Source organism: Sceloporus undulatus, chromosome 1 (assembly GCF_019175285.1).
Source record: "Sceloporus undulatus isolate JIND9_A2432 ecotype Alabama chromosome 1, SceUnd_v1.1, whole genome shotgun sequence".
Taxonomy (NCBI): domain Eukaryota; kingdom Metazoa; phylum Chordata; class Lepidosauria; order Squamata; family Phrynosomatidae; genus Sceloporus; species Sceloporus undulatus.
Window position 1 is genome coordinate 230,242,954 of NC_056522.1, and position 26,688 is coordinate 230,269,641.

Consider the following 26,688-nt stretch of genomic DNA (forward strand, 5'->3'; position numbering starts at 1 on the left):
TGTGGGTCGAATTCTACGGGGCAATGCGGTACTTTGACCAAGCCTCTCCCCAGCCGGGCTACCCTGCAAGAGATAGCCCAGCTGGAGAGATGCTGGCAAGGGTATTATTATTATTATTAACCTTTATTTATGAAGTGCTGTAAATTTACACAGCGCTGTACATACAATCTTTAGTTAGACAATTCCCTGCCCTCGGGCTTACAATATAAAAACATGAAACAGAAAGAGAAGGGAGTAGTGGAGGGAAAGGGAAGAGGTCCAGCAGTTCCTCTCTACCTCCAAGGCCGGACCAAGGCAGATGGACTGAAGGGAGGGCGAGGCTCATAATGGATGGTTAATCATTTTCCAGGGACAATACATACTCTCAAGTAGGATAATACAATACAGTACATAGCAAACAGGAAATGGTTCAATAAACAGGCATCACAAACATCAAATAGTAAGCGACAATTATGCAAGCCTGGGAAGGCTTCTCTGAACAGGATGGTTTTCAACTCCGTTTTGAAGCGGGTAAAGAAGTGATGGCTCTTGCTTTGGGGGAAGAAGGTTCCAGGAGTGAGGGACAGCGAGTGAAAAGGGGCGAATCCGGATGGGGCAGAGGAAATCCTGGCTGAGACAGCAGACCTTGACTACCAGAACGGAGGCCCGAGTGGAAAGGTGAGGAGAAAGAAGGTCTGATAAGTAGGGAGGGACCAGTCCATGGAGGGCTTTAAACGTGGACAGCAGGAGCTTATACTGAATGTGGAAAGGGAGGGGGAGCCATGAAGGGAGCCAACACAGGAGAGATGTGGTCAGAGCGGTGGGTGGAAGTGATAATGCGTGCAGCTGAACTGAACAGAGATTAAAGGACGGAGGTGAGAAAGAGGAAGCCCAGCCAGGAGGATGTTACAGTAATCAAGTCGTGAGACCACTAGGGCAGGGGCCAGGATCTTGGCAGTAGAGGCGGAGAGATATGGTCGGATTTTGGCAATATTGTACAAAAAGAATCTACAAGCCTGGCTGTGGTCTGGATCTGAGGGATACACGACAGAGAAGAGTCAAAGAATAAACCAAGACTGCGGGCTTGCTGGACTGGTTGAATAGAAATGTTGTCCACAGAGAGACAGAAAAGGAGTGTTGAAGGGTGGGCTTAGGAGGAAGGACAGAAGCTCCGTCTTGGACATGTTGACTTCAAACGCTGATGGCGCATCTACTGCGAGACAGCTGTAAGGCAAGACGAAACTTGCTGTTCAAGCCTTGGAGAAAGGTCAGGGGCGGAAAGATACAGCTGGTTTCATTGGATACAGATGGTAGAAAAGCCAAAAGAGCTGATGAGTTTCCTAAGGACAGTGTGTAGAGAGAAAACAGAAGGGGACCAGAACAGAGCCCTGGGGAACCCAACAGATAAAGGAACAGGAAGAAGAAGTCTGACCCCCTGCAATACTGCAAAAGATCTGCCAGACAAGTAAGATCAAACCAGTCGAGAACAGAGTCTGAGAACCCAAGGTCAGAGAGTATATCAACTAGAAGACAGTGACAACGGTGTCAAAGGCTGCAGACAGATCAAGAAGGATGAGAACAGAGTAAAGGCCATTAGCCTTGGCCTGTAAAAGGTCATTCGAGATCTTGGTGAGAGCGGTCCTGTAGAATGCCTTGGCGGAAGCCAGACTGAAGGGATCGAGGATGGAGTTGGCTCAAGAAACTCAAGACAGTGAGAATAAACAACCCATTCCAAACCTTAGAAAGAAAGGAAGAAGAGAAATCGGACGATAGCTAGACAAGGAGGAGGGGTCAAGAGAAGGTTTTTCAGAATTGGGGAAAGGAGAGCATGTTGAAGTCAGAGGGGAAGGAGCCTGTAGAGAGAGAGAGATTGAAGATATGGAAAAGCGAGGGCAGAAAGAAGGAGCTATAGAGATTAGAAGACGAGTAGGAATTGGATCAAGAGAACAAGTGTGCAGGTTTGGAAGAGTTCAGAAGTGAAGAGAGTTTCATCCAAGAGGCAGGAGGAAACACAGAAATGTTAGGAAAGGCGATAGAAAATAAAGAACAGAAGAAGAACAGGAGGGACTATCTCAGAGCGAATAGTGGTAATCTAAGAGATGAAATAGTTAGCAAAGTCATTAGGAGAGAATGATAAGAGACAGGAGGAGGGGAGGTTTAAGCAAAGTGTTGAAGGTGGAGAACAAACACGCGGGCTCCTCTCATTGGCGGAGATCAATGATTTGTAATAATTCTGTTTAGCCATAGAGAGGGCTGTGAAGAAGGAAGAAAAGAACAAATTTGAAATGGATAAAATCAGCCTACTCTTTGGACTTTCTCCAAGACGTTCGGCTGCTCTAGAGCAGGACCGGAGAAACTAATGATGGGGGTAAGCCAGGGCTGAGGCCTAGTCTTAGAGAAGAAGTGCGTACAGAGACAGGGGCAAAAGGGTCGAGAGTGTAAGAAAGAGAAAAGGTTGCCACATGTAACTGTGTTTCTTCGAGTGGTCATCTGCGAATCACACAAATGGGTTTATTCTGCCCTGCGCAGCAATCTCCGGAAACTTCTAGAATCTCTAGGCAGAAATAATGTATCTTCTGCAACTTTTTGGCGGAGCTCCGCCCACCCATAAATAAGGCCCTGGTGGCCCGCTCCTCTTCAGTTCCGAATGAGCCGCTAATCAGCGGCGCAACAAGTGTTGCCAAATGAGCAGACACTGAGGGGATGGATGGGCGGGTTTGTGTGAATTCGCAGATGACCACTTGAAGAAACACAGTTACAGGTGAGCAACCTGTTCTTCTTCTTCGTGGTCCTGCGAATCACACAAAGGGTTTAGACGAGCGAGCTATAGTCAGTGGAGGAGGATGTCAATAAGCAATAACATACATAGCAATAAAGTAGTAAACCAAACAACTGTGTTATTTATTAACAGTGCAACAGGTCTAATGTATGGCAGAGAGTAACACTGCCCTCCCAAAGCTGTACATGCCTGGCCCTTAGCACCAGACCGTAATGTCTAATGAATGTCAATGGTTGGGACAAGACAGCTGCCTACACACATCCCAAGGGGAATCCCCGTCAAAAAGGCCGAGGATGCAGCTACCGCCCTACAGTGTTGCCTCGGTTACGAAGTAATTGTTCCGCGGCCGCTTTCGTAACCCGAAAAGCCTTCGTAACCGAATTGCCATAGGCGCTAATGGGGAAAAAGCCGCGATCCGTGCGAAAAAGCCAAAAAAAGCCACCAAAAGTTTTTTCGTAACCGAAAAAAAAACATTCGTAACCCGGAACAATGATCCCTATGGGATTTTTTCGTACCCGAAAATTTGTAACCTGGGTATTTCGTATCCCGAGGTACCACTGTAGTTGCATGGGCCTAACCCGACCTGTAGAGGCTTTCTAGCCAGTTCGTAGCAGAGGTGTATGGTACGACCACCCACTTGGAGAACCTCTGCGGTGACACCGGCAGCCCCTTCTTGGCTTCGGAGTAGCACAACAAAAAGTCTCTCCGAACGCCTGGAAGCAATGCTGTCCAGATAGAACGCCAGCGCCCTGCGGACATCCAGGGCATGGAGCTGACGCTCAGAGTCTGTGGTCGAATAGGAGCCAGAGTCGGCAAAACAATGTCCGTGTTGATGTGAAAGCAGACACTACCTGGCAAGAAAGTAATGTCTGTACGGAGCACCACCTTGTCCTTGTGAAACGGAGGAAGGGTTGTCGGATTGCTGCCCCCAATCTGACTTATGCGATAACCAAGCCTGCAGCCAAACGTGTAGGCAAAACAAACTCGTGGAGAAGCAGTCAAAGACCAAGCCGGAGAACAAGCCGGTGTCGGGGTTGCAGAAAATCAAGCCCGAAAGACGAGCCGAAGTAGGAAGCCAGAAAGCAGCGTGTCAAAACAGTCCGAGGTCACAATACCCAAGAGATAACTATGGTCCGGCAGGTCAAGGTAGCAAGGTAACAAGTAACAAGATGTCTGGACTAGAGTGACAGCAATCAACAAAGGCTCATGCAATAAACTCTAGCAACAAACTCAAGCCTCTCTCCCACTTAAATCAGGGAAGCTCTCCCTCGAGCCACCTGAGGCTGGTTTCCGATGTCTTTCTGCAATCCTCCGGATCTGCGCCTGCAAGCACTCTCAGCCCTTCTTCTTGATAAAGGCGCTTGCAGGCACGCCTCGTCTCCCGAATCAACTACGAGGCTGGGGCACCATAGAAGGCCTTTCCTCAGCACAGTACCTGGTGACTCCTGCTCTGGGGCTGGGGAAGCACAGCTGGGACCTGGCAGAACAGAACTAACACCTGGCATAGCCTAAATCAGCCCTTGCTCTGGAGGAGGCTCATCCTCCTCCTCATCCTCCGAGAGCTCATCTTGGCTGGCCATGACAGGTTAGTCCATCCTCAAAGCACACAGTTCACCAGCTCGGCGGGCTGACGTTAAGCACCAGGCAGGCCGTTCCAAGTCAGAGTCTCAGATCCGTGGTAGCTAAGAAAGGTTAACCAAAGGGCTTAAAGTCCAGGACGGTACTAGACTCCACTGTGGTGTAGGGTCTAGAATCGGTGGGTGCAATGTTGAATCCCCTAAGGAACCTTTTACGAGAGGATCCCCAAAGAGAGAGGGCTTGTCGTGAAACAGGTAGTGAGAGAAATGGCGGACAGGTAGCATTTGAAGAACTCAAGGGAGAGACCTGCGTCCGCTAAGGTCATGAGAAAGTCCAGAACTACAGGGATGGAGACATGGGATGGTGGAATGTCCCTTGCTTGCAGAAAGGTTAAGAAACCTATCCATTTGAGGCATAGGACTCTGTGGGATGGTCTCTGGCTGCCTGATGATGTCCTGAACATGGATGGAAGTGTCCTCAAGATCGGATCCTCCATGCACCAATGGGAGGGACTGTATCTCGGGATGGTGAATTAGCCCATCGTTGGAGCGAGAGCAGGTTTGGGCCGGTGCTCGAGGCGGAGATGGTCCTGCGCCTGTTGTAGGAGCGGAGCGAACCAGGGCTGTTCTGGGCCACCACGGCATTACCAGGATGCATCCGTGTGTCGGCCAACATTTTCGATAAGACCTTGTGATCAGAGGGAACGGAGGAAAGGCGTACAAGGAGGCCTGGGTCCATTTGAACTGGAAGGCGTCTCCTTCCGATCTTGGGTCTCTGTACCGTGAGCAAAATCTGAGTGTTCCAGCGGAGGCAAACAGGTCGAGGAGGGGGGTTCCCCAGCGATTGAAGAGTCGGGAAACCACTCTGGATGCAGTCTCCACTCGTGGCAGGTGGATGATGGACCTGCGGAGACGGTCCGCCAGGTCGTTCTGGTCGCTGGGCAGGGTGGATGCATTGTAGCAGATCGTTAGTCTATGCCCCATTCCCAAATGCGGATGGTGATTGATAGCAGTCCTCGACTTCGTACCGCCTTGTTTGTTTAGGTAGTACATGACGGTGGTGTTGTCGGTGAGAAGGAGCACCACCCTGTCCGCGAGGACCGCCTGAAAAGCTCTGAGTGCTTTCTCTACGGCGAGCATCTCCAATCATTGATGTGGAGAGTAGCTTCTGCCGGTGACCATCTGTCCTTTATTGTAAGGTCCAATGTGTGTGCGCCCCATCCTTGCAGGGAGGTGTCCGTAGTCAGGGAGAGGTCTGGCTGAGGGGGTAGAAAAGGCATCCCCACACAGACGTTGTCGGATTGGAGCCACCATCGTAAGGACCTCTGTACCGTCCTGGGGATGTGACAACATGGTAGCCATGTCTCGGACGGGTCGAACACGGATAGGAACCAAGATTGAATGGGCTGAGGCGCATCTGGCCCACGGGTGACGAAAGTGGTGAGGCCAGTGCCCCATGGCAACTTGAACTGCACAGGCCTGAAGGCGTCTTTGGCGAGGCAGGGCTGCAGAGATGCACAGAGAGCTTGGAACCTTGTCTCTGGAAGCTACCCCTCATCTGTACAGAGTCCAGTGTTGACCTATGAGTCATTCGCTTGGTAGGAAGTCAGGTTGGACTTTCGAAGTTGACCTGTGTCCTAGTGCTTGTAGACAGGATAGGGCAAAATCCAGCTGCTCGAGCAGGGTCCTTTGAGGAGGCGCGAAGAGCCAGTCGTCCAGTACGGGAGACTGTGATTCCCTTTTGACGAAGGTAAGCCAACACTGGTGCCATGCACTTCGTGAAGACTCTTGGAGCTGTGGAAAGGCCAAAGGAAGGACCTTTACTGGTACGACTGGTGTCCAACAGCGAAGGCGAAGGACCGCGGTGTCCTCCAGGATCGCTATGTGAAAGTAAGCGTCTTTCAGTCTAGCGTCACGAACCAGTAGCCTCCTGTAGGAGTGGTAAGATAAAGCAAGAGTTACCATCCTAAATTTTTTATAAACAATAAAGTTATTAAGGGCTCGAAGATCCATTAGTCTGAGGCCAGAGTCCTTCTTCGGTACAGTGAAGTACCTGGAAAAAAAGCACCGTTGAACCAAGGGGAGACAGGTTTAAGGGCGGCTTTGTCTAAGAGGTGCGCACTTCGCGGAAGGGTGTCCGAGGGACGGTTGAAACAAAAGTCCAGTTGGCGGGAAGCTCAAGACTCTAGGGCTAACCCCTTTGCGTTAGTGCCCAGAGTCCAAGTAATGGCAGCCCAGTGGTGAAGAAGGGGCTCAGCCTTTGGAGTGACGAGGGCCAGGAACACATCAGAACCTCTCTTGCCCCGCATCCTTCTTCCTATACCCTTGTGGTATTTGGGTTGGAAGAATGGACGCCTGTCCGGTGGGAGGAGGCAGCGACTGTGAGGATCGGACCTGGGGGTTACTGTCCTGGTGGTAAGGACGGTCCTGGGGCTGAAATGGTACTGGCCCCTGAGGGCCAGGGGCGCTGGCCGGATACCTCTGGCGAGGAGATTTGGGACGTGCGGAGGCCATACCTGCTTCCTAGCCGCGGCTTCATCCAGTACTTGAAGCAAGCTTCTCGTCCGTGTCCCTATTGAAGAGGCCCGAGTTGTCAACGGGCAATGTCTTCAATAGCCGCTTTTTGCCTGAGGGGTAAGATCCTGAAGACCGGAGCCACGCATAGCGGCGGAGAGCGAGGACAGAGAGGATTTGGATGCACAATCCGTGGAGTGCCTGGCAGAGATGATCTGCTGTCCCGCCATCAAGGATATCTCGTTCCGGAGAGCCGCCATCATACGCTCCGGTCCTCGGGCAAGTCAGCAATGGGTGGGATCCACTTCTCACCAGGAACTGGACTAGGCCCCCATGCAAGCCACGTAGTTTCGCGATCTTGAGATCTAGAGCACCGAAGCGTAGATTTCTCGCCAAGGCGTCCAGCTTCTTACTGTCCTTGTCTAACGGCGAAACAAGGCTTTGGGGGCGAAGTGGCTGGGCCTTCAACAATAGCTAAATTCAGCTTGGGATGGTTCGACAGCCAGGACGGGGCGGATGGAGTAACCCGATACAGGTTTCTCATCTGCGCGAAGTGGCAGGATGGTGGCTGGGGCGTCCAGAGCGCTTGGCGATCTTCTCCAGAGACGGAGGAGGCCAGGGCTGGTGGGCCGTAGCAGAGCCGTCGATCCTCCTTCCACTGGGTCGAGAGCATCGTCCTCGGATGGGCACTTCCACTTGAGGGCGTCAGCCATCCGTATGACCCTGTCGGCAAAGGCCCTGACGTCATTCGTGGGGAAGGGACGAGAGGGCCCTGAGGCACAAACGGGTATCTTCATCCGAGACGGGAGATGCGGAACGAGGAGAGCCGAGCCGGACCTCGAGGGGGATGGGCTCCGCCGTCGGAAGAGAGGGTCGGATGTCCCGGGTCTCCCGGTCGTCCCGGCGGGAGGTGTATCATCCGGACGACGGCCTTGAAGGTGAGCACGGAGGTCCCGGGAAGCGGGAGGGGTCAACCGGGATGAGGTACTGTCCCGTGCGCTGATCGTGGACGAGATCTGATGCCTGGAAGAGGTCCCGATCGTGATCTGCGGGGGGGCGATGGTGTGCAGCCAGAGCCCGTCGGCTTGGTACCTAGTGTGGCCCGGTCCCGTGAGGCAGAGCGTGGCTCTGGGGGGGCGAGGGAGGGGGATCTTGACCTCGGCTCTGAGGGGAGAATGGGGCATAGGAGCCTGAAGCTCCCCCTCGATTCAGAGTCCATGTTCACAATCTGCAAGTGGGCGCAAGATTGCCCAAAAGCCTCTCCCTTGATGGGCTTCTTTTTGCGAGGAAAGCCCAGTAAGGGAGACTCTGAGGAAAACACACCCTCGACCTATCCACGGGTCATATGAAAATCCATATTTTTGGCCCCAAAAGTTGACCTCGACTTATACATGAGGTTGACTTGTACATGAGTATATACAGTATGTTTTGACACTGAAAAAGTCTGAGGGATGGGGCTTTGATGGACCTCAGTAAAGACTGGCTTCGTAGGGCTTGCTCAATGGATATTTATGGAGGGGAAAGGGGGTCATGGAACCTGTTCAACCTGACCTTTCTCAGTGTAGAAGTCTCACATTTTTGTTCCACCATCAGTAAAAATGTGCTAGTGGAATATACCCAATAAATTAGAAACTAGTATCCTCCAGATTTATTCTTAATGTTTGTTTGACTAAAACTTGCCTATTAAAATAATCTACAAGGGCCAATCATACAAATTGGGTGAATCAGCAATGGAACAAAATATGTTTTTTGGTCACAAGTGATATGCTGACACTCGGTATTGCCAAATAATACCACAACACAAATATTCACAGCATGGTGTGTATAGCTTAAAAGTTTCCAAGTGTATTTATGAAAAGTTAAGATGGGGGTGGGGGACAGAAAAAACTAAACCTGCTGCCAAAGGGGCAAGGAAAGCATCAATCCTACTGTGCACCTTTGTTCCCTAGACAAAGACCTTAGAATAAGTTCATTCTCAGTGTTAGCTGTTGTCATGCTGATTTATGACACCCAAGCCAGGCAAGTCTAACAACATGGCACACTGTCCACTAGAGGTTTGGCAGGAACCAAGCTGTTTTCTTTAAAATACTGCTCCAAACTAATTAAACTTCAGTGGCCAAGATAAAATAGCACCTCCCCCCCTTTTTGGGCTGTTTGACCTTCTCCAGTTGCTTTTTTAATTTGGTGAAATTTCACTAAATGCTGGAAGATAATATCATCCCTTGTAGTTATACTAATTTTTGACAGAGGTGCAATACTGTGTGTGTCTGCATTCATATATATGGACACATACTCTTGAGAAGGGCAGAGAAAGGGACAGATATACACCCAGGGTTAACCAAATACAACAGTTGAGACCATGAAAAGGCTGGAGACTATCTTCAAATGGCATTAGATTCCTTATATAGATGCCTGCCAAAAGCGTTTTTTACACAAGCTTCAGTTTTTAAATGGTGGTGGCAGAAAAATCTTTTAATGGCATTTGCAGCATTTTTTCTTCACTGTGCTTTGAAAATATCTTAACTGTTCTGAATATTTTAATTGCATTTTAAAAACATTGTACTATATATTGTTTTAACTATATTATATTTTACCTTGTATTGTAAGCTACCTCAGATCCCAGATTGGGAGAAAAATGGATTTAATTTAAAGAGATAGATTCATAAATAAATAACTACCAGGAAGAGCCACTAATAGATTTTCATATTCAGACTACTTAGCACTCCATTCTTGCTATTACAAGTTGCCTTCCTCCTATCTGGTTCAAATTAAAATTTCTGATTTGACTGGAGGATATAAATGATAGCTTGTAACAGGGACGTAGCCAAGGCGGGGGGGGGGGTTGGGGGGTTTGGACCCCTCCCTTCAGGCCTGGGGACGTTCAAGCTCCTTCCTTCCCCCCTCCTCCCCTCCATCAAAAGCACGGTGGGCTCAGATGGAGAGGGAAAAAAGGGGGAAAGACAAAAGGCTCAGAGAGAGAGAGAGAGAGAGGGAAGAGGGAGGGAGAGAGGGAGGGAGGAAGGGAAGGGGAGTGGGCCAGGGTCTCTCCCTGTGCTTTCTTTCCCTTTCATTTCCTCTCCATCCCAGTCCTTCTACTCCTCCTCCTCCTCCCCTGTGCTTTTGCCAGAATAAAAGTCTCCCAGTGCCAGTCCCTTCCTGGGGAAGGAAGACAGGAAGGAAGGAAGCTTCTAAAAGGAAATATAAAAGAAAGAAAAGGTGACTTCTGACTTTGAGTCTCCCTTACCCAAAATGCTGAAGACTAGATGTATTTTGGATTTTGGAGTTTTTCAGAGTTTGGTATATTTATATATGTATAATGGGATATAATGGGAGATGGGACCCAAGTCCAGCCATTAAAGCCATTTATGTTTCATATGCATCTCATAGACACAGGCTGAAGGTAATTTAATGCACAATATTTTTAAAATAATGTTGTGCTTCTGCACACTGAGCAGTAAGCAAAATCCTGAGACCACTATTCCCTGTATAATTCAATAATTCAGTAATTGATCTAAACCTTCAGGATTCCCAGGTGTCCTTGAGTTGGGGTCAAACCAGATGCTCTCATGGTCAGTTTTGGGTTTTGGAATAATTCAGATTTCAGAAGGACAGATAAAGGAGACTGGGACTCTACTTTGTACATTTCTTCTGATAATGAACTCAGGTTTTCAAAAACAGACATTTCTGGATTTTTGCAACAACAAAAAAGAGAAGGGTCTGTGATGCAAAAAAGCAAGAAGCTTCCTTCTTCTAGCTTTGTTTTTTCTCTTTTTTTAAAAGACAAATAAAATAAAATACAGTTAGCTGGCCCCTTTTTAGCATGTCAGTGGGGATGCTTTGATGGAAAGTTCCTGCATGGCAGAATGGGGTTGGACTGGATGGCCCTTCTTGGGGTCTCTTCTGACTCTATGATTTTATGATTAATTAATTAACATATGGAATCAATCTAACATGATGAATCGTGGCTGTTGAGTCCTATGGCCCTGCTTCAGGCAATGCTAGACTGCAGGCCCCATCATCCAGCAACATCACAGACTGCTGGGAACTGCAGTCTAATAAGGCTGCACACTGCAGAAATAATCCAGTTCAACACCACTTTAATGCTATGGTAAATCCTGGAATTTGTAGTATGTTGTGGCACCAGAGCTCTCTGACAAAGAATGCTAAATGTCTCACAAAACTACAATACCCAGATACTGTTGTTGTTGTTATTATTTTCTTATATCCCGCCTTTCTCCCAATATACGGACTCAAGGTGGTGATTTTCCATAGCATTAATCTATAGTATATCTTTCTACAATGTAGATGGACACCCCCATTACATACCCATTACATAATTTGTTGGGGATGCTTTGGTTTGGATTTCCTGCATGGCAGAATGGGGCTGGACTGGATGGGCCTTGGGGTCTCTTCCAACTCTATGATTTCATGATTCTATAGCACTCTGAGCCTACTGTGATTTTAATTGTTTTTAAAATTATAAAATTATAAAGTTATAAAGTCTTATAATGCAAGCCATGTACTGATGCACTGATCATTTTTTATTGATTGATTTTATACCCTGCCTTTCTCCCAAAATAGGATTCTCTTAAAAGGGTTTGTTTTTCATAAAAAGAAAGGAAGTTATAATGTCTTGGAATTTAAAATTAAGATAGATAGATAGATAGATAGATAGATAGATAGATAGATAGATAGATAGATAGATAAGTCTTGGAATTAAAAATTGTGTGTGTGTGTGTATGTCTTGGAATTAAAAATCCCTCTTGGAAGTGGGAATGAAATGTTGTGTGGATGCAGCCTGGGTTCTTAGCTCAGCCCAGATGTTGGAATGCAGTGTTTCAAAGCATGAACAGAGTGTCTCTGAGCATGAACAGAGTGGCTGCCGCTCATTGCTTGAGCAGCTACACTTTGCTTTATCGAGCTGAATTTATCTGATGTAAACACCTTCTGAGGAAGGACTCAGTTTGCATCTGCACTGAAAAAATAATCCAGTTTGATGCCACTTTAACTGCCCTTGGCTCCATGTTGTGGAATGCTGGGATTTGTAGTTTGTTGTGGCACCTGACAGAGATGGCCAAACAGCTCCTCAAAACTACAAATCCCAAGATTCCATAGCACGAAGCCATAACGGAAGTTAAAGTTACTGAGGTAAACGCTCAACCCTCTTTTTGTGTCGGGGGGGGGGGGGGCCTTAGCCTCTCAAAAATGGGGGCCCTTAGTTTGACCCCCCCTTCCCAAAATCCTGGCTACGTCCTGGCTACATGTGATGTACAGTTTTGAGTTGCACTGACTGCAACCCTAGAAGATGATTACTCTCATTCTGGAATAAGGGTAAAAAAAAATTTTTTTTTCATGAAACATACCCCTCTGCCCTTTATTATATCACCCAGAGAGCATGCAGTTGATCAATATGCAGGTGCAAGGTTTGTCTTTGCAGGCACTATGACTAATCGTAAAGTTCTGGAAAAGGCCAAAAGTCCAAAAAATATCAGTAGAAAAACAATTAATGAAGCATGTCACCATGTGGTTCTTATTGCTATGATCTTAATTTTTGAGGATGCTTCACTGAAGAGACAGAGACAATAAACTTCAATCATAATGATATTACCGTCTATTGTATAAACTGAGCATAAATTCATTAATTTTAAATAAAATATTGATATAGAAATTATGAAAAAAAGCCTTGTTGGTTGAGAATAAGGACCTATTCTAGCTTTGTATACCTTTTCCCAAAGCAGAGAGAGAAATCTCACTAAAGAGAACTATTTCACTGAGATAGAGGTGGACACACAAACCTTCAGAATACAAAACTGCAAATAGTTTGCTCTTTTGACACCTCTGTGTGTGTGTCTGTATATTCCTTCACATTGCCTATCAACTTATGGCAACCCCACGAATTTCATAGGGTTTTCTTGGACAACCTCTCTAAAATGTGTTGCCAGTCACCTTAATCAGCATGCATCTAAATTTAAAACAAATCTGAAGCTGAAGAATTCAAGAATTAAATATATAAACTGGGAATAAAGACGTTCAAAAATATGCATTTTTCTGAAGACTTTAGAAATACAGAAATGAATAATCAAGCTATGAAGTCCCAGAACTCATATTTAATCTCCCATTATTAAAAAAAAAACAAAACATATTATATGCTTAGCAGCGGCTTCCTCCACTTATTAATATTTTAATGAGGAAATACTAAGGAAACCTGAGCATTTGTCTTTAGAAAATAAATTTAAGGGACAGGGTCCATCTCATATTATTCAGAAAGCCAGTCAGCCCACATAATATGTCCACATAATTTTTTCATTATTATTATTGTTATCATCATCACTGTTGTTGTTATCATCATCATCAGTATCATCATCATCAACAAGAACAACAACAACAACTTGGCCCTTCTCCACAACTGGAAATATCCTATCCTGGAGGAATGGCAGGACTAACAACATTTAGATTTGATCAGTGCCAGGATGAAAATCACTAGGACTGTCAAGTAAGCCACTGGGATCTTTTCAAAGGACAACCAGGGATATATATGTTTAAATTAATTTATAATTGTAGTTTTCAATAGTTATTTCTTCATTAGAACTTTAGAAACAATTAATAAACTGAAGCATACAATAAGATGTCATGGTATCCATTTGGGTATATTCTTCCCTATTATTCAAATAGCAAAAGAATCTACTGCAATTCTGGAAAATAGCATCATCAAGATTAAAGACATAAACAAAAAACATCCATGTGTTATTAGCTTTGGTGAGGATGTTTTATACCTTATTTTGTCTCTTACTGAGTTTCATACTTTCCTACAAAGTTTATCCACTGTCATGTCTAATAATGTAATTTTTAAAATATTACTAAAATGATTTTGAAATTAGAAAGCTGACAGAAGCAATGTGTATGAATTTTCACATAAACATTCTACTATGTCTGTGGATAAAGTGAATTGCTATCATTTTCAGGAGCTTAGCATCTGTGTATTATTTGCCGTGGGATTTCATTTTTACCTGTTTAGTGATATCCAAGATCCATAAAAGAATATATTGAGATATGGGCATTATTTATCTTATTGTACATTCCTTTATCCTATTTCCTTAGGCTCTGTTTCTATTACACTGTTGCTTATGTGTTTTAATGTGCAATTTTTCAAACGATTTGTCTAAACCTAGATGCAGAAATGGAAAGAATGTAGATAACTCTAAGGATAATTGGAATGCTGCTTCTCACATGCTTGGGTAAAACAGGTTGACGTTGCTTCATACTGTTGTCTATTGCTAAAAAATCAGCAAGGATTTAATGTCTGGATGGATAATGTTGGTCGGTGTTATGGGGGTTGCGGTACAAAATATCTAGAATTACAAATGGGTCCTTGAACAGATCAAGCCTGAAATCACTCTAGAAACCAAGATGATCAAACTAAGGCAGTTGTACTTTGGCCACACCATTGGAAGGCAGGACTCATTAGAAAAGACAATAATAATAGGAAAAGTGGAGGAAAATATAAAGAGGAAGTGTGCATGGTAGCTGGATAGACTCTATCAAGCAGAACAAATGCATGAACCTATAGTGGGCCTACTCACATGTGATTTTTATTTAGCTTAAAACAGGATTTTCTGCACATTAAATAGAATTCTTATGAAGAAAATAATTTTAAAATAGCATATCTGTACAGGAAGAAACTATGGTGTTCTGCACAGAAGATGCAGTTACCTGTGCAGAAAATGAGCAGGAGCACCAGCAGCAACTTCAGTAACTCAAGAAACAGACCAGGGGTGCATCTACACTGTAAAAATAATGCAGTTTCATATCACTTTCAGTGCTGTAGTTCCATCCTATGGATTCCTGGGATTTGTAGCTTTACAAAGTCTTTAGCCATCTCTGCCAAAGAGTGCTGATGCTTCACAAAACTACAAATCCCAGGAATCCATAGGACAGAGCCATGACAATTCAAGTGGTGTCAAACTGCATTATTTTTGCAGTGTAGATGAACCCATACTGAGAGAGAGGCACTACTATGGGCATCTTTCTCAAGGGTCCTGAACACCTGGAGTTGGTGCTATCTATAACACAGAATCCCTCTGCTCTTTCAGATACTGTATGTTGAACGCCAATTTCCAGCAGCCTTATATATCATGCCCACTCTTAACATGATTATAGGTGTTAGATTTTGAAACACCTGGAGGATGAACTCAAGACAGCCTAACAACAGCCTAACTACTAAAATCAAAAATTAAGCAAAGGTGCTTTGAAAGAAAAGTTAGGATGCCAGGGTAAGAATAATAAGGATAATGGAACGAAGCAAAGGTTGGTGTTTTTTTTAAAAAAGAACTAACCTGCATAAGAAGGGATAATGTTTCTGATTTCATTTCAATAGCCTTAAAAAGCATTAAAATTTAAATTGTATGAACCCATAATTCGCTCATCTGCATTAACTGCAAAGTTCCTTTATAACATTAAATTGCAACATTAATTGAAAAATATTTTACCCCTAATTTTCCATCTGAATATTCTCATTTATATTGCTGCCTTTGCCTAATAGAACACACACTTGAAAATTACCTTGTAATTGTCAAAGAGAAACTTATTACAACAGAATGAAATTGAATTAGTGAGAGAGAAAAATCACAAGGAATAGTTTAAAAGATCAGTCTTCGTAAACTGTTTCAAATTTCACTATTCACAAATTACTTGTTCCAGAAAAATTCTTGCTGATTTCATTGACTATGATGAGTGATTTGCATGCTACAGAGAAATTGTACTATAACTATTAACTCATGCCTGGAGAGTCTGCAATATTTCTGGGAACAAAGGAAGAAACTTCTGAATGTTGAGCTGTATCAATCTGTCTTTCCAAGGAAGTAACACTTTTCAAGGAAAGGTACATCCAGGTATGAATCTATAATTGCCAGAAAGAGAAACTATCTTATTACTACAACAAGAAACATGCTGAGCATAACTGATGCACTGTAAAATTGCTCTACTGTTTTCTTGATATACCTCACCTGATTCTTAGGATCAAGTTTGGGGCAAGGACGTCCTCCATTGTAAGGCTTTTCCTTCAGCCACCTGGATCGAATTTTCACTCCTGTTCCACAAGATGAACTGCAAGGTGCCCAACTGGACCAGTCACTTAACTTGCAATCAAATGGGCAAGGTACCATACAAGGCTGTTCAATGTAGCCTAAAATCAGAAGTAGGAAAGAAAGAGTGGTTGGAATTATGTTAACACAGGAATTAGTTTCCAGAGGAGGCTGTATGCCTATGTACATTTACCTAGGACTGGGTAAACAAAGGGACTTACATCTGAGTAGACTTGTACAGGATTGTGGCATAAAACAATACTCTGAGAGTTATCAGTCTTCAAAAGGTTTACCTGGGAAGTTAAGTATGAACCATTTTAAACATTTAGGGCCTATACACACTGGCACTTTGTCCCAACTGCGGGTGGAGTCAGGGCGCAGCGTCCTGATGCTGGATGCCCTAACTCCACCCACAGGGCACCATTTGGCGCACGCTGACCCACATGGTGTGCACCATCATGGAGGTTTTGCAGCTCCTTTTGCACTCTCCAGAGGCTGGATTAGGGCTGCGGTGTGAGTTTGCTGTGGCCCCCATCCAGCCCGTAAAAAGGCAGCTGCAGACCGCTCCTTTGGATTGGTCTGTATAGCCCCACATAGACTGAAGAACTGTAACAGGAGCCTGCAGGGACTGCTGGTGTCCTTGGGACATAATGTCTGATATCCAGTTAAAGAAAATAGCTGGACATATCACTGTTGATCTACTTGCTCTCTAGCAACCTGGAAATGGTCATGCTGGAAGGGATACATGGCTTAGATGGGCTGAGTGTGGACTTTGGATCATTGCATGGTCAGAAGAAAATTCCATCCTATACAAAAGCCAAAAAAGTGTGCTGTGGCGTTTTTGTTTTTCAGCTGATAGCAGAACAATTTGAAAGAATCCTCTGGTTCTTGATCAGTTTCATCTCTTACATTGTATTAACTAGAAACACCTTAAAGTACAGTACACACTGCTTGTGAACACATGGCACCTCTCTTGCTGCTGTGCTTTCCTTACATCTCTGGCTTTTCATTTGATCCTGACTCCACAACTATTCAGTCTGTATCTGAGGACTCGTCATCTACTTTGACATTGACTTCCAAGACTGGCTAACAAGGATCCATCCCCATAGAGTGAAATTGCTCATGCTGCTGTGTTAAATAAAATAGAAATGGCTGAGGTTGAGCCTTAAGCTAGATATCAAGTAGTATGTCTTGTTCACTTTTTGCATTAAACCAGAATGTGACAAGGCCAAATAAAACTTTTCTTATCACCAGGCTCTATCAGTAAAATACTCTTAACCAGTCACACATGTCTAAATGTTTAAGCTTCAAGGAAATTAATTTTGTTGACTAATATCACTAGTATCATTTACTTTCCTGTTTTGCTGCATACCAGCATTTTGCCAACCTTTTGCACTTCAGGCAGACAGCAGACTAAGAGCTAAAACAATTTCTTCCATAACAGCTCTTTATTGCAACTCTTTCCAAACTGCATAATGGTCTAATTTAAAATGTACACTAATTTGGTTTGTTACTTTGCAGCTGAATGCTTTAGCTTAGCCACATACTTCTCAAAATCCATTTAGAATAGGCACTGTCATTACCCTTCATTATTTATCAGCAGTTCCTTTACACCGGCTGCCTGTAGATTCTGATCCATTTGGATTTTGTATGCACTTTGTGATTATGCATTATGAATAACAGTAGGTCAAAAATATGATCCTCTCTAATTTCTTCCTTTAACTTTTCACTGAGCAAAAGGAATGCCTAATTTTTATACTATTTTTAAAAATAAAAATAAAGTTTATGGGCTGTCCCAATGATTTGGCATCCCACCAGCAAAAGACACTGGATGTGCAAATCTACAGTGTTATATAAATAAAGCATGATGATGATTATGATGATGATGATGATGATGTAGTAAGGAGAGGAGAGACTGATGGCAAGTTATTGAAGAACAATGCAGTTACACCACAACGTCTATTTTTCTCTCAGTTAGCCCACTGTTTTAGATACTGGGAAGGGAATTGTTCTGTTGCTAGTGTTTAGATTCAGCTTCCATTCCAGCTCAATTGGCTTCTGTCCATGAATGTGGAAAGGGAGTTCTCATCCTTCACCTCAGACATCCAAATATCTAAAGCTTGCTCTGTTGCCTCTCGAAGTATTTGCCAGATATTTCTTGGCTGTCACCAAGACATTATTTATCAACACTGATAAAATATAGTTGGCCTGCTGCCCTCAGGTGTTTCTGAGTGTATGACAGCATGGATATTAATTAACTTTCAACAGAAAAGTATATTTTTAAAAAAAGATATAGAAAAAAAATATCAGCTAATTAATGGAGGTCAGCATCCTTCAGGCAGGATATACTAGGTTAGGACTTGTGAAGGATCTACTTATCAGATAAAATATAGTAGATTGGGGGGAACATGTAGTACATACCTACTGGATTTCTCACCCTATCCCAAATCCTATGTGATTTCTGGACATGATAACCTGGTATGAAGGGTCAATTTATTGAAATTCATTGATAGCAAAAGAGTGATATCTTTGTCAAGCTGCTGGACATGATCCACCACAAAACTCTCCACATGTAGAGACTCTATTAAAACATCTCTATAGTCCAAAACACAATCCAGTTTGAGACTACTTTAATTGCCCTGGCTCAATGCTAGGAAATTCTGGGAAGTGTTGTTTTGTGAGATATTTAGCCTTCTCTGTCAGAGGGCTCTGGTGCCACAATAAAATACATTTCCCAGGATTCTCTAGTACTGAGACAGAGCAGTTAAAGTGGTCTCAAGCTGGATTATTTCTGCAGTGTGTTTTGAACCTATGTTCTTTCAATAGGCCCAAGAAGTATTCCTTTTAAATTCTTTACACTGTCCATGGTCCAAGGGCAAATGTGCTGGAAGATCAGAAGAATCTGATGGACTAGGGCAAGAGGGAGCCAGTGTGTTGTAGTGATTTGAGCGCTGTGTATTATGATTGTGAAGACCAGTGTTTAAGCTCCCACTGAGCCATGGAAAGTCATACCCTCTCAGCCATAGAGGAAGGCAAAGGCAAACCTGCCCTGTACAAATCCTGCCATGAAAGCCCCACAATAGGTTCACATCCTAAGTTGGAAATGACTTGAAGGCACACAACAACATCAACAACAGGGCAAAATCTAATCCTGTACAAATGAACCTTTGCTCATCGAATGGGTCTTTCATATCCTCTACAGGCTCCTATCCTCACTTCTGAAGTGATCAGTACGGACATACGAAGACGTAGGGTTAACAGGATGTCAGCCTAAGAACACAATCCTACACATGCTTGCTGGGTTCAAGAAATACATTTTCATGCACATATACACAAGTCTTCAACCCAATGATAGTTCTGAGTAATAGACACTGTTAGGCCGTTTCTTCTGGGAGGCATAATTTTGAAAATGCCTTTGGTTCAATAGGGGAATAGGTTAGATGTTTCACACCCTCAGCCTAAGATGAAAGCAATGGTAAATCTCGGAATAAGTCTTGCCGAGTATACAGTCATCATAAGTGAAAATCAGCTTGGAGACAAATAGTACATTATCCCTGCCCTTTATACAAGTTCCTAAGGTATCTTACAAAGAATATGTCTTATTTCCCAGCATGGAACCATGTGCATGGGGCTTCCAACACGTCAGTCCAGACACATACTCACTAGACCTGTGGACTGCTGATTTATTCATGATTTGATTGATGGTTTCTATAACTTTGTCCTTATGGATTAAACAATAGTTAGCAATATACTCTAATGCTTTTTTAAAAATCTCTCTAGAGAAACAGAAATAGCCAAAAAAAAATAGCAATAGCAACAGCAAGTACATTTTTATACATCTTATCAGTGCACTTAAACACTCCCTAAGCGGTTTACAAAGTGTAAACCAATTGTCCTCAACAAGCTGGCTACTCATTTTATGAACTATGGAAGGGCGCTAGTCCCTAGGATCGAACTCACAACCTTCTAGCTGTGAATGGCTGCAATATTGGCATTTAACCACTGCACCACCAGGACTACCTGGTGATATCATTTGGCTAAAACTTAACAGTCTATTGTCGTAATGTTTGTACTGGCTGTTTATAATGCAGTACAGAGAATAGCTCTAGGTTGTTTGGGAATCCACAGTGGAGAACTGCTTTGTGGAAAATCCAGGTTGGTGTTGTTATAGATGAGGTATTACATCCCCTTTAAGTACATTCAGAACATAGAGGACACAAGAAGGCAACATGTCCATCCCTGACCCAATCTGTTCCGTCGATTCATGTCTCTCAACCACCAGTGTCAGCAGAACCAGCTAGGCAGTCTTGACTGAAAGGCTGTAGAAGGTATAGAAAAGGGTGGAATTAAAGACTAAGGACCTGAGCTGAGCCTACCAGGAGGAGGTGATGTTAATGTGAAAGGCAGAATTGTACAGACGGAACAGGGCTAGAAGGCAGCCTGGCTGCATTTTTTTTAATGCATTGGCTTTTCTGGCTTATTATGCACAAGTCTCGTTCAGTATATAACTAGGCAGTTTCCCCACACATCAGTGCTTTCATTGGACTCTGAAGCCCAAGGCAGAAGTTCAATGAAAGATAGTTTAAACAAACTCAAACATGTACACTGAACATAGGTTGGAACCAATGAGTACCCCAAAAGTGCACAGGGATTAGTTATTTCTTCCTTTCACATTCATAAGCCAGAAAACCACAACAAAAATAAAACAAATCCCCGATCAAATGCAAATCATGGCTTCAGGCCAAAATGAATAAAATGAAGGCTTTTGGAAAGACTGTGAAAGAGAATGTGTATGGTCAAAAGGTGAATCTCTCAGAATACAATGTAGAAACATATTCAAGCTTCTCTCAATAAAAACTATTAGAGTTTGCTAGACTATTTCTAGATTATCTGAAACACTGCTAAGTGCATTATAACCAAACTGTGTCCTATAAGAATGTTAAAATGAATGTGTGAAGCTGAGACTATGGTGCTGAAACCTATAACATAATCAACATCTGTAGCAGATGCACATCTAATCTGACTTTAATCTTATTTACCTTCACTAGTGGTCTATTTAATTACCAAATTTTCAACAGCTTGACAAGAAAACCTAAAAGTGCCTCACAGAACTCAAGGATCTTTGACAAAACTCCATGCATCACTTCAAGTGTCAATGACCACGATGATAACAATTTTCCTGAAAGCAAACTGGTTGTTGTTGTTTTCCAAAAGATCTCTTCTTGAAACACAATAGTGTATGATAATGGGGAAGAAATTGACAGAATCATTTGTTTTGTTTAAGAAAATAAGGTTGCTGATCAGTTAAAATTCTACAACATAGACTCCCATCAGATATGGAGAGAGAAATCTCAGAGATGAAAGCAGGGTTCAGGAAAGACAGAGGCGCTAGGGAACAAATAGCAAATATATGATGGCTAATGGCATGCACCAAAGAATTCCAAAAGAAAATTGGCATGCCCTTTATAGACTATAAAGCCTTAAAGCCTTTGACTGCATAGATCACAAAAAGCTATGGAAAGCTCTCAAAGACACGGGAGTGCCACTCCATCTGATAGTCCTGATGAGAAATCTGTACTTAGGACAAGAGGCTATTGTCAGGACAGAATATGGAGAAACAGAATGGAGACAGCCAAAAAGACAAACAAATGAGTCCTTGAATAGATCAAACCTGAACTTCCACTGAAGCCAAGATGCCACACTGTCATACTTTGGTCATATCATGAGAAGACTGAATTAAAAGCAATGAAAAGCATAAAAAATACAGCACTTTAAAGGTTCTCTGTCAGCAACCAGTCAGTTGCCAAAAACACTGTGAGAATAAGAAGGGCTTTGCCTGCCAGTGACAGCAATCTAATTTGTATTTTTAGCCTAATCTTTTGTTTTCTCTTCACACACTCTCTGATTATCACTTTGATTAAGGGGAAGAGGCATCCCATTCAGATATCTGTTGGCTACTGAAGAGGATAGTCAACAGTGAATCACCTTAAAATAAGGTGGGGCCATGAACTCCCAGAAGCCCCACCCAGCATGGGCAATGCTAAAGGATTACTGGAGCTGCACTCCAAGAGATATGAAACAGAAAAGGCTCTCTGTTCTGACACAAGGGCATTCACCACACTAGCCAACCAATATTTCTATGTTCATATAATCGAAGAAACAGAGTAGAGTGACCTCAAGAGACTATCCAGTTCAGTTCTCAGCCCACAAAATTTGTTTGTTTGTTTGCTTGCTTGCTTACATTAATGTACAAGTTGAGTCTCTCTCTTCCAAAATGTTTGGGAACTGACGAGTTTTGGATTTTGGATATTTTTGGATTTTGAAATATTTGCCAGCTACTCACTTCTGCCTTGCAAACAAACAACCAAGAGTGCTGCTGCTTTTGCCACATCGAAGGCAGAAGTAGAGGACTGAAGAGCTCCCCGGAGATGTCTTGCATACTAATCAGGTCTTGCATATAAAATAAAATGGTGTCACACCTGAAGGCTTCAGAGAACCAGGGGATTTCAAAAATCTGCTTTTACAAAACTGCATGTAGTGAACTTTCTGATGACTGGGGTGGCAGTGGAAAGAGGCAAGCAGCACCAGAGGTGCTGAAAAGTGGCCTCGGCAGCAGTATCGGCCTCCACACTGATGGGCATCACAAAATCCAAGTTGTTCTCTCCAGCCACCTCTCTCTGAAATTTGCAAATACTGCACCACTGTATTTTCTACAAGGAACCTGATTAGTGTATAGAGTGATGGAAATATTGTTAATATTCCCTCAGTGTGTTCATTTTAACAGCACTAAAGAGCCAAAAACAGAATACAACCATGCTAAAATAAAGTCCCTTTTAAGTGTCATTGATTTTAGTGGGAAAATTAAATTCATAACCACATAACCTCCTTTGAAATCGAGAAGATTTAAATTAGGCCAAAATGTCATCATACATTCTAATATACCATACTCACACAGTGTAAAATTGGTTTATGGAAGAATGTATTGTTTGGTAAAGAGTGCAATTTTATTTTTAAAATTTCTGTCAGGTTTTTTTTCTTCAGGAGAGGGCAATGTAAGTATTATTCTCAAAAGCTGTATTTCAGAGAAAAAATTATGAGGAAAATAAGGAGAAGAACTGCATAATTAGGGGAAAATAAAAACATTCTATCATTGTAGCAGCCATGCACCATGAGCATATAATTTCCTTAATGCCATTTCTTCCTGAGCTGAACTGATATCTCCTTAAAGAAGATTAATATCTAATCATTTGGATACAATCCTTGTTTGTGTCTACTAATGTTCCCAGGGAAATCTTAAGGACACCAGAGTCTTCATTAGCTAGGATGATGCAGCTAGTGCTAAAGGCTTTTGATACTTAAACTTCCAGTTCTTTTGATACCAAAAGGGTATGCATTGTGAAATGTTCTGAAACAAAAGCAAGTAAACAAACAAACATTAGCACCTATCTAAGCATTAAAGCTTCATACGTTCATCACAGCACTGTTGTTGTTTATTTATTTAGACTATGGAAAATAATAAGCTATTTTTTTAAAGACACGAATCTTGTTTAAATATACTATATATATTATATTAGCTTAGCCAGAGCAGTGCAACTAACTCACAATGCAAGCTGGTTTGTAATTTGGTATGCCTTTCCTCAATTCAGAATTAAATGACATATTTATATTCTTGTAATTTTACCATTTTGTTACTTGTTCACCTAAATACATGTTCTAAATGATCAACTCAAGATACAATTCATTAATTATAGAACTCTTAGCCAATGATATAAGACAAGAAAAGGAAATCACAGGTTATATATCTGGGAAGGAAGAAATAAAGATAAAATTATTTGCAGAGGATGCTTTGCTAACTACACAATTATATCAATCTATTAAAAATTAACTTAAGTAATGAAAAAAAATTGAATGGGTATCAGGACTTAAAATCAGTATTAAAAATCAGAGATAACATTTCTCAATACCAAATGGCAAGAACAAAAAAAAGAATACAGAATATAACAGAATTGAAATTGGGGGTTAAGAAAATGAAATATCTGGGAGTATATATAATGACTAATGTGGATAATATAATCTAACAATTATAAATAAGTTTGGGAGGAAAATAGCCAGATATCTAAGTGGTACCACAAAAAATGGAATATCCTCAAAAATGATGTTGCTCCCAAATTTATTATATCTTTTTCAAACAATTCCAGAAATAATTTCTTAGAGAGTGGTTAGAGTATTAAAGAATGGATTATGAGAAAGAAACAACCTATTAGTGGTCCCCAAATTGTGCTCTTTAAGGGACTTCAGCTCCCAGAATCTCAGACTATTGGCCAACATGGCTGATGCTTCTGGGAGCTGAAGTCCAAAATCTCTTAAAGGGCACAGTTTGGGGACCACTGATCTAGAGTATCAAAAACATTAATTTATTCACACCAAGAAAAAGGAGGATGGGGAGTCCCATGTTTGGAATTATATTTTGAGTCATCCCAAAGAGTTAAATTATTAGATTTTGTATATGAGGGAGAAAAAAGGTGGGTTAGAATTGAAAAATATGTGAATAACATGGATTACACATCTATATTTCAAACGAAACCAAGTAAGAAGATTGTGGATGTGAAGAAGGACCCCCTTTTATCAAGACAACATGTATGGAACAAATGGTTTAAAAGTATAAAAATGGAAAATTTAAAATGGCACTCAGAATATCTAAACAAAGGAGGAAATCAAGAGTTAGGAAGAGTAATTAAGGTTGTAAAAATAAAGGATATAGAATTATAGGGGATTTATTTGATGAAAGAGGGAAACCACTTAAGACTGAAAAATTAACTGAACTATTTGGAAGAAATATTGGCTTCATTTAATGTCAATAAGTTTCTTTACAAGAAATAAAATTAACAGGTGACGGTACATTACAGTTCAAGGGTATATTGAAAAGATTAGGGGAGAAAAGGAGTTAATAGGAAAGGTTTACAAGTTTCTTTTGGAGAAACAATTTGGTATAAAGGAAGGGCTGGTGGGTATATGGGAGAAAGACCTGCAGATAAACACTAAAGATTTAACATTCTGGCTCTCTCAGATAACTAAAATTAAAAATATAAAGGTAAAGGAACAACAATTAAAGTTAATTAGTAAATGGTATAAAACCCCACATCAGATAGCAATGATAAATTAAAAAAAAAACCCTCCAAATTGTTGGCATGGGTGTGGTCAAAAAGGAATATACATTCATATGTGGTGGGAGTGCCTCCTATGTACAAAATTTTTGTTTAGATGTTATACAAGAGAGAAACAGGATGATGGGGAGAAACTTTAAATCTGATAAGGAGAATTGTTTAACTCTGAATTTGAGAAAATTCAGATTGAATAAAACAGAAGATTGCATAATAAAAATCTGTTACGAGTCGCACTGTAACAGCATTGGGATAGAAAAATGAACAATGTCTGGAGGAGGGGGGAAATTGGTCACATTATATTGCAGAATACCTTTTATTTGAATATTTAAGGGAAAAGAAAGGAAAATAAAATGGGTTATTCAGTTGAGAAAATTAAAGCTGAAAAGGGATCCAACAAAGTAAGAGAAATTATTAATAAAATATTCCACATTATGGGTACGGGTACTAATTTGCTTGGTCATAGCTATCGGAGGAGGAGGAGGGAGGGGTGAAAAATATGTGATCTAATATTAATAACATTTTGTAAAGTTGTATTATATATGTTGTATTAAGGACCATAAAACCTATAAATAAATTTTTAAAAAATCAAGTTATAACTACAGTGTCCTCACAATTTCTTAGGCGATGCTATTTTCAAAGAAATAAACCTGTTAGACTGTTGTAGCATTAAAATAAAAATGAAGGGGAAATGGTATCTACCTACACCTTTAAGACTTGAATATTTATATTTTTATATTTATATTTTAGAATGGACTTTCACCAATTCTCAGTGCATCTCAGGATGTGGACGGATAGCCATGAAAGCTCATGCCAAAAATATAAATTAGTCTTTAAAATACTACCATACCCTTTTCCTCCCCTCCCCTCCCCTTTCCCCCCTTTTGTTTCTGGCAGTAATGCTTGTCTGTTTACAGTTCTATCTCACTTTTCCTCCAATGAACTCAAGGCAGTAGAATGACTATCCATACTTTATCCATGTGAGGTAGATCAGGTTGAGTGAGTGAGTGTTGGGCTCACAGTCTCAAGGGGAGTTTTGTGGTTTGTTCCTGGTCCCCCAAGTCCCAGTTCATCATAACTCATTCCATCATATGTTGGAGATAAATTGTAATTTTAATTTATAACTTATCAATTCAAGGTAATTTTATAATTTGTAATTATAAAATTTGTAAAAGCATTTTCTGCTAAAAGATATGGAAACAGATGTGTAGCAGTAATTTTTTTTTCTAAAATGCAATCTTTTATTTCTTTTATTTTTCCAAAATGCAATCTTTTGTTTTACTTTCAATAATTTTTTTTAAAAAAATTACTAGAATCCCCTATCATGGTTTACATTACGTACTGTTTATACTCAACTATAAGTCGACTTCATGTACAAATCGAGGATAGGTTTTGCGGCCAAAATTATGGATTTTGATATGACCCATGGATAAGTCGATGGAAAAACTTAACAGCATGCAACAAAGGATCTAAATGATGAAGCAAAGGACAATGGTGCTAACTTACAAAATCCTGGCAGGCATAATGGTTTGGGCTTATCCTAAAGGCTGGATGGATGAGAGAGGGGGTGGGTGGGTCAGTGCATGCAAGAAACATTA

The 26,688-nt window shown here is 41.9% G+C and overlaps 1 protein-coding gene across 1 annotated transcript in view; it reads right to left on the reverse strand.

Annotated features, from left to right (window-relative positions):
* The window catches only part of THSD7B (thrombospondin type 1 domain containing 7B), a 628,673-nt gene that overhangs the window by 144,812 nt on the left and 457,173 nt on the right, over positions 1–26,688 (reverse strand). Inside the window, exon 15 of the mRNA XM_042446231.1 lies at positions 15,852–16,030. Within this exon, the coding sequence (XP_042302165.1) occupies positions 15,852–16,030 (179 nt within the window). The remainder of the gene's footprint in view (positions 1–15,851; positions 16,031–26,688) is intronic.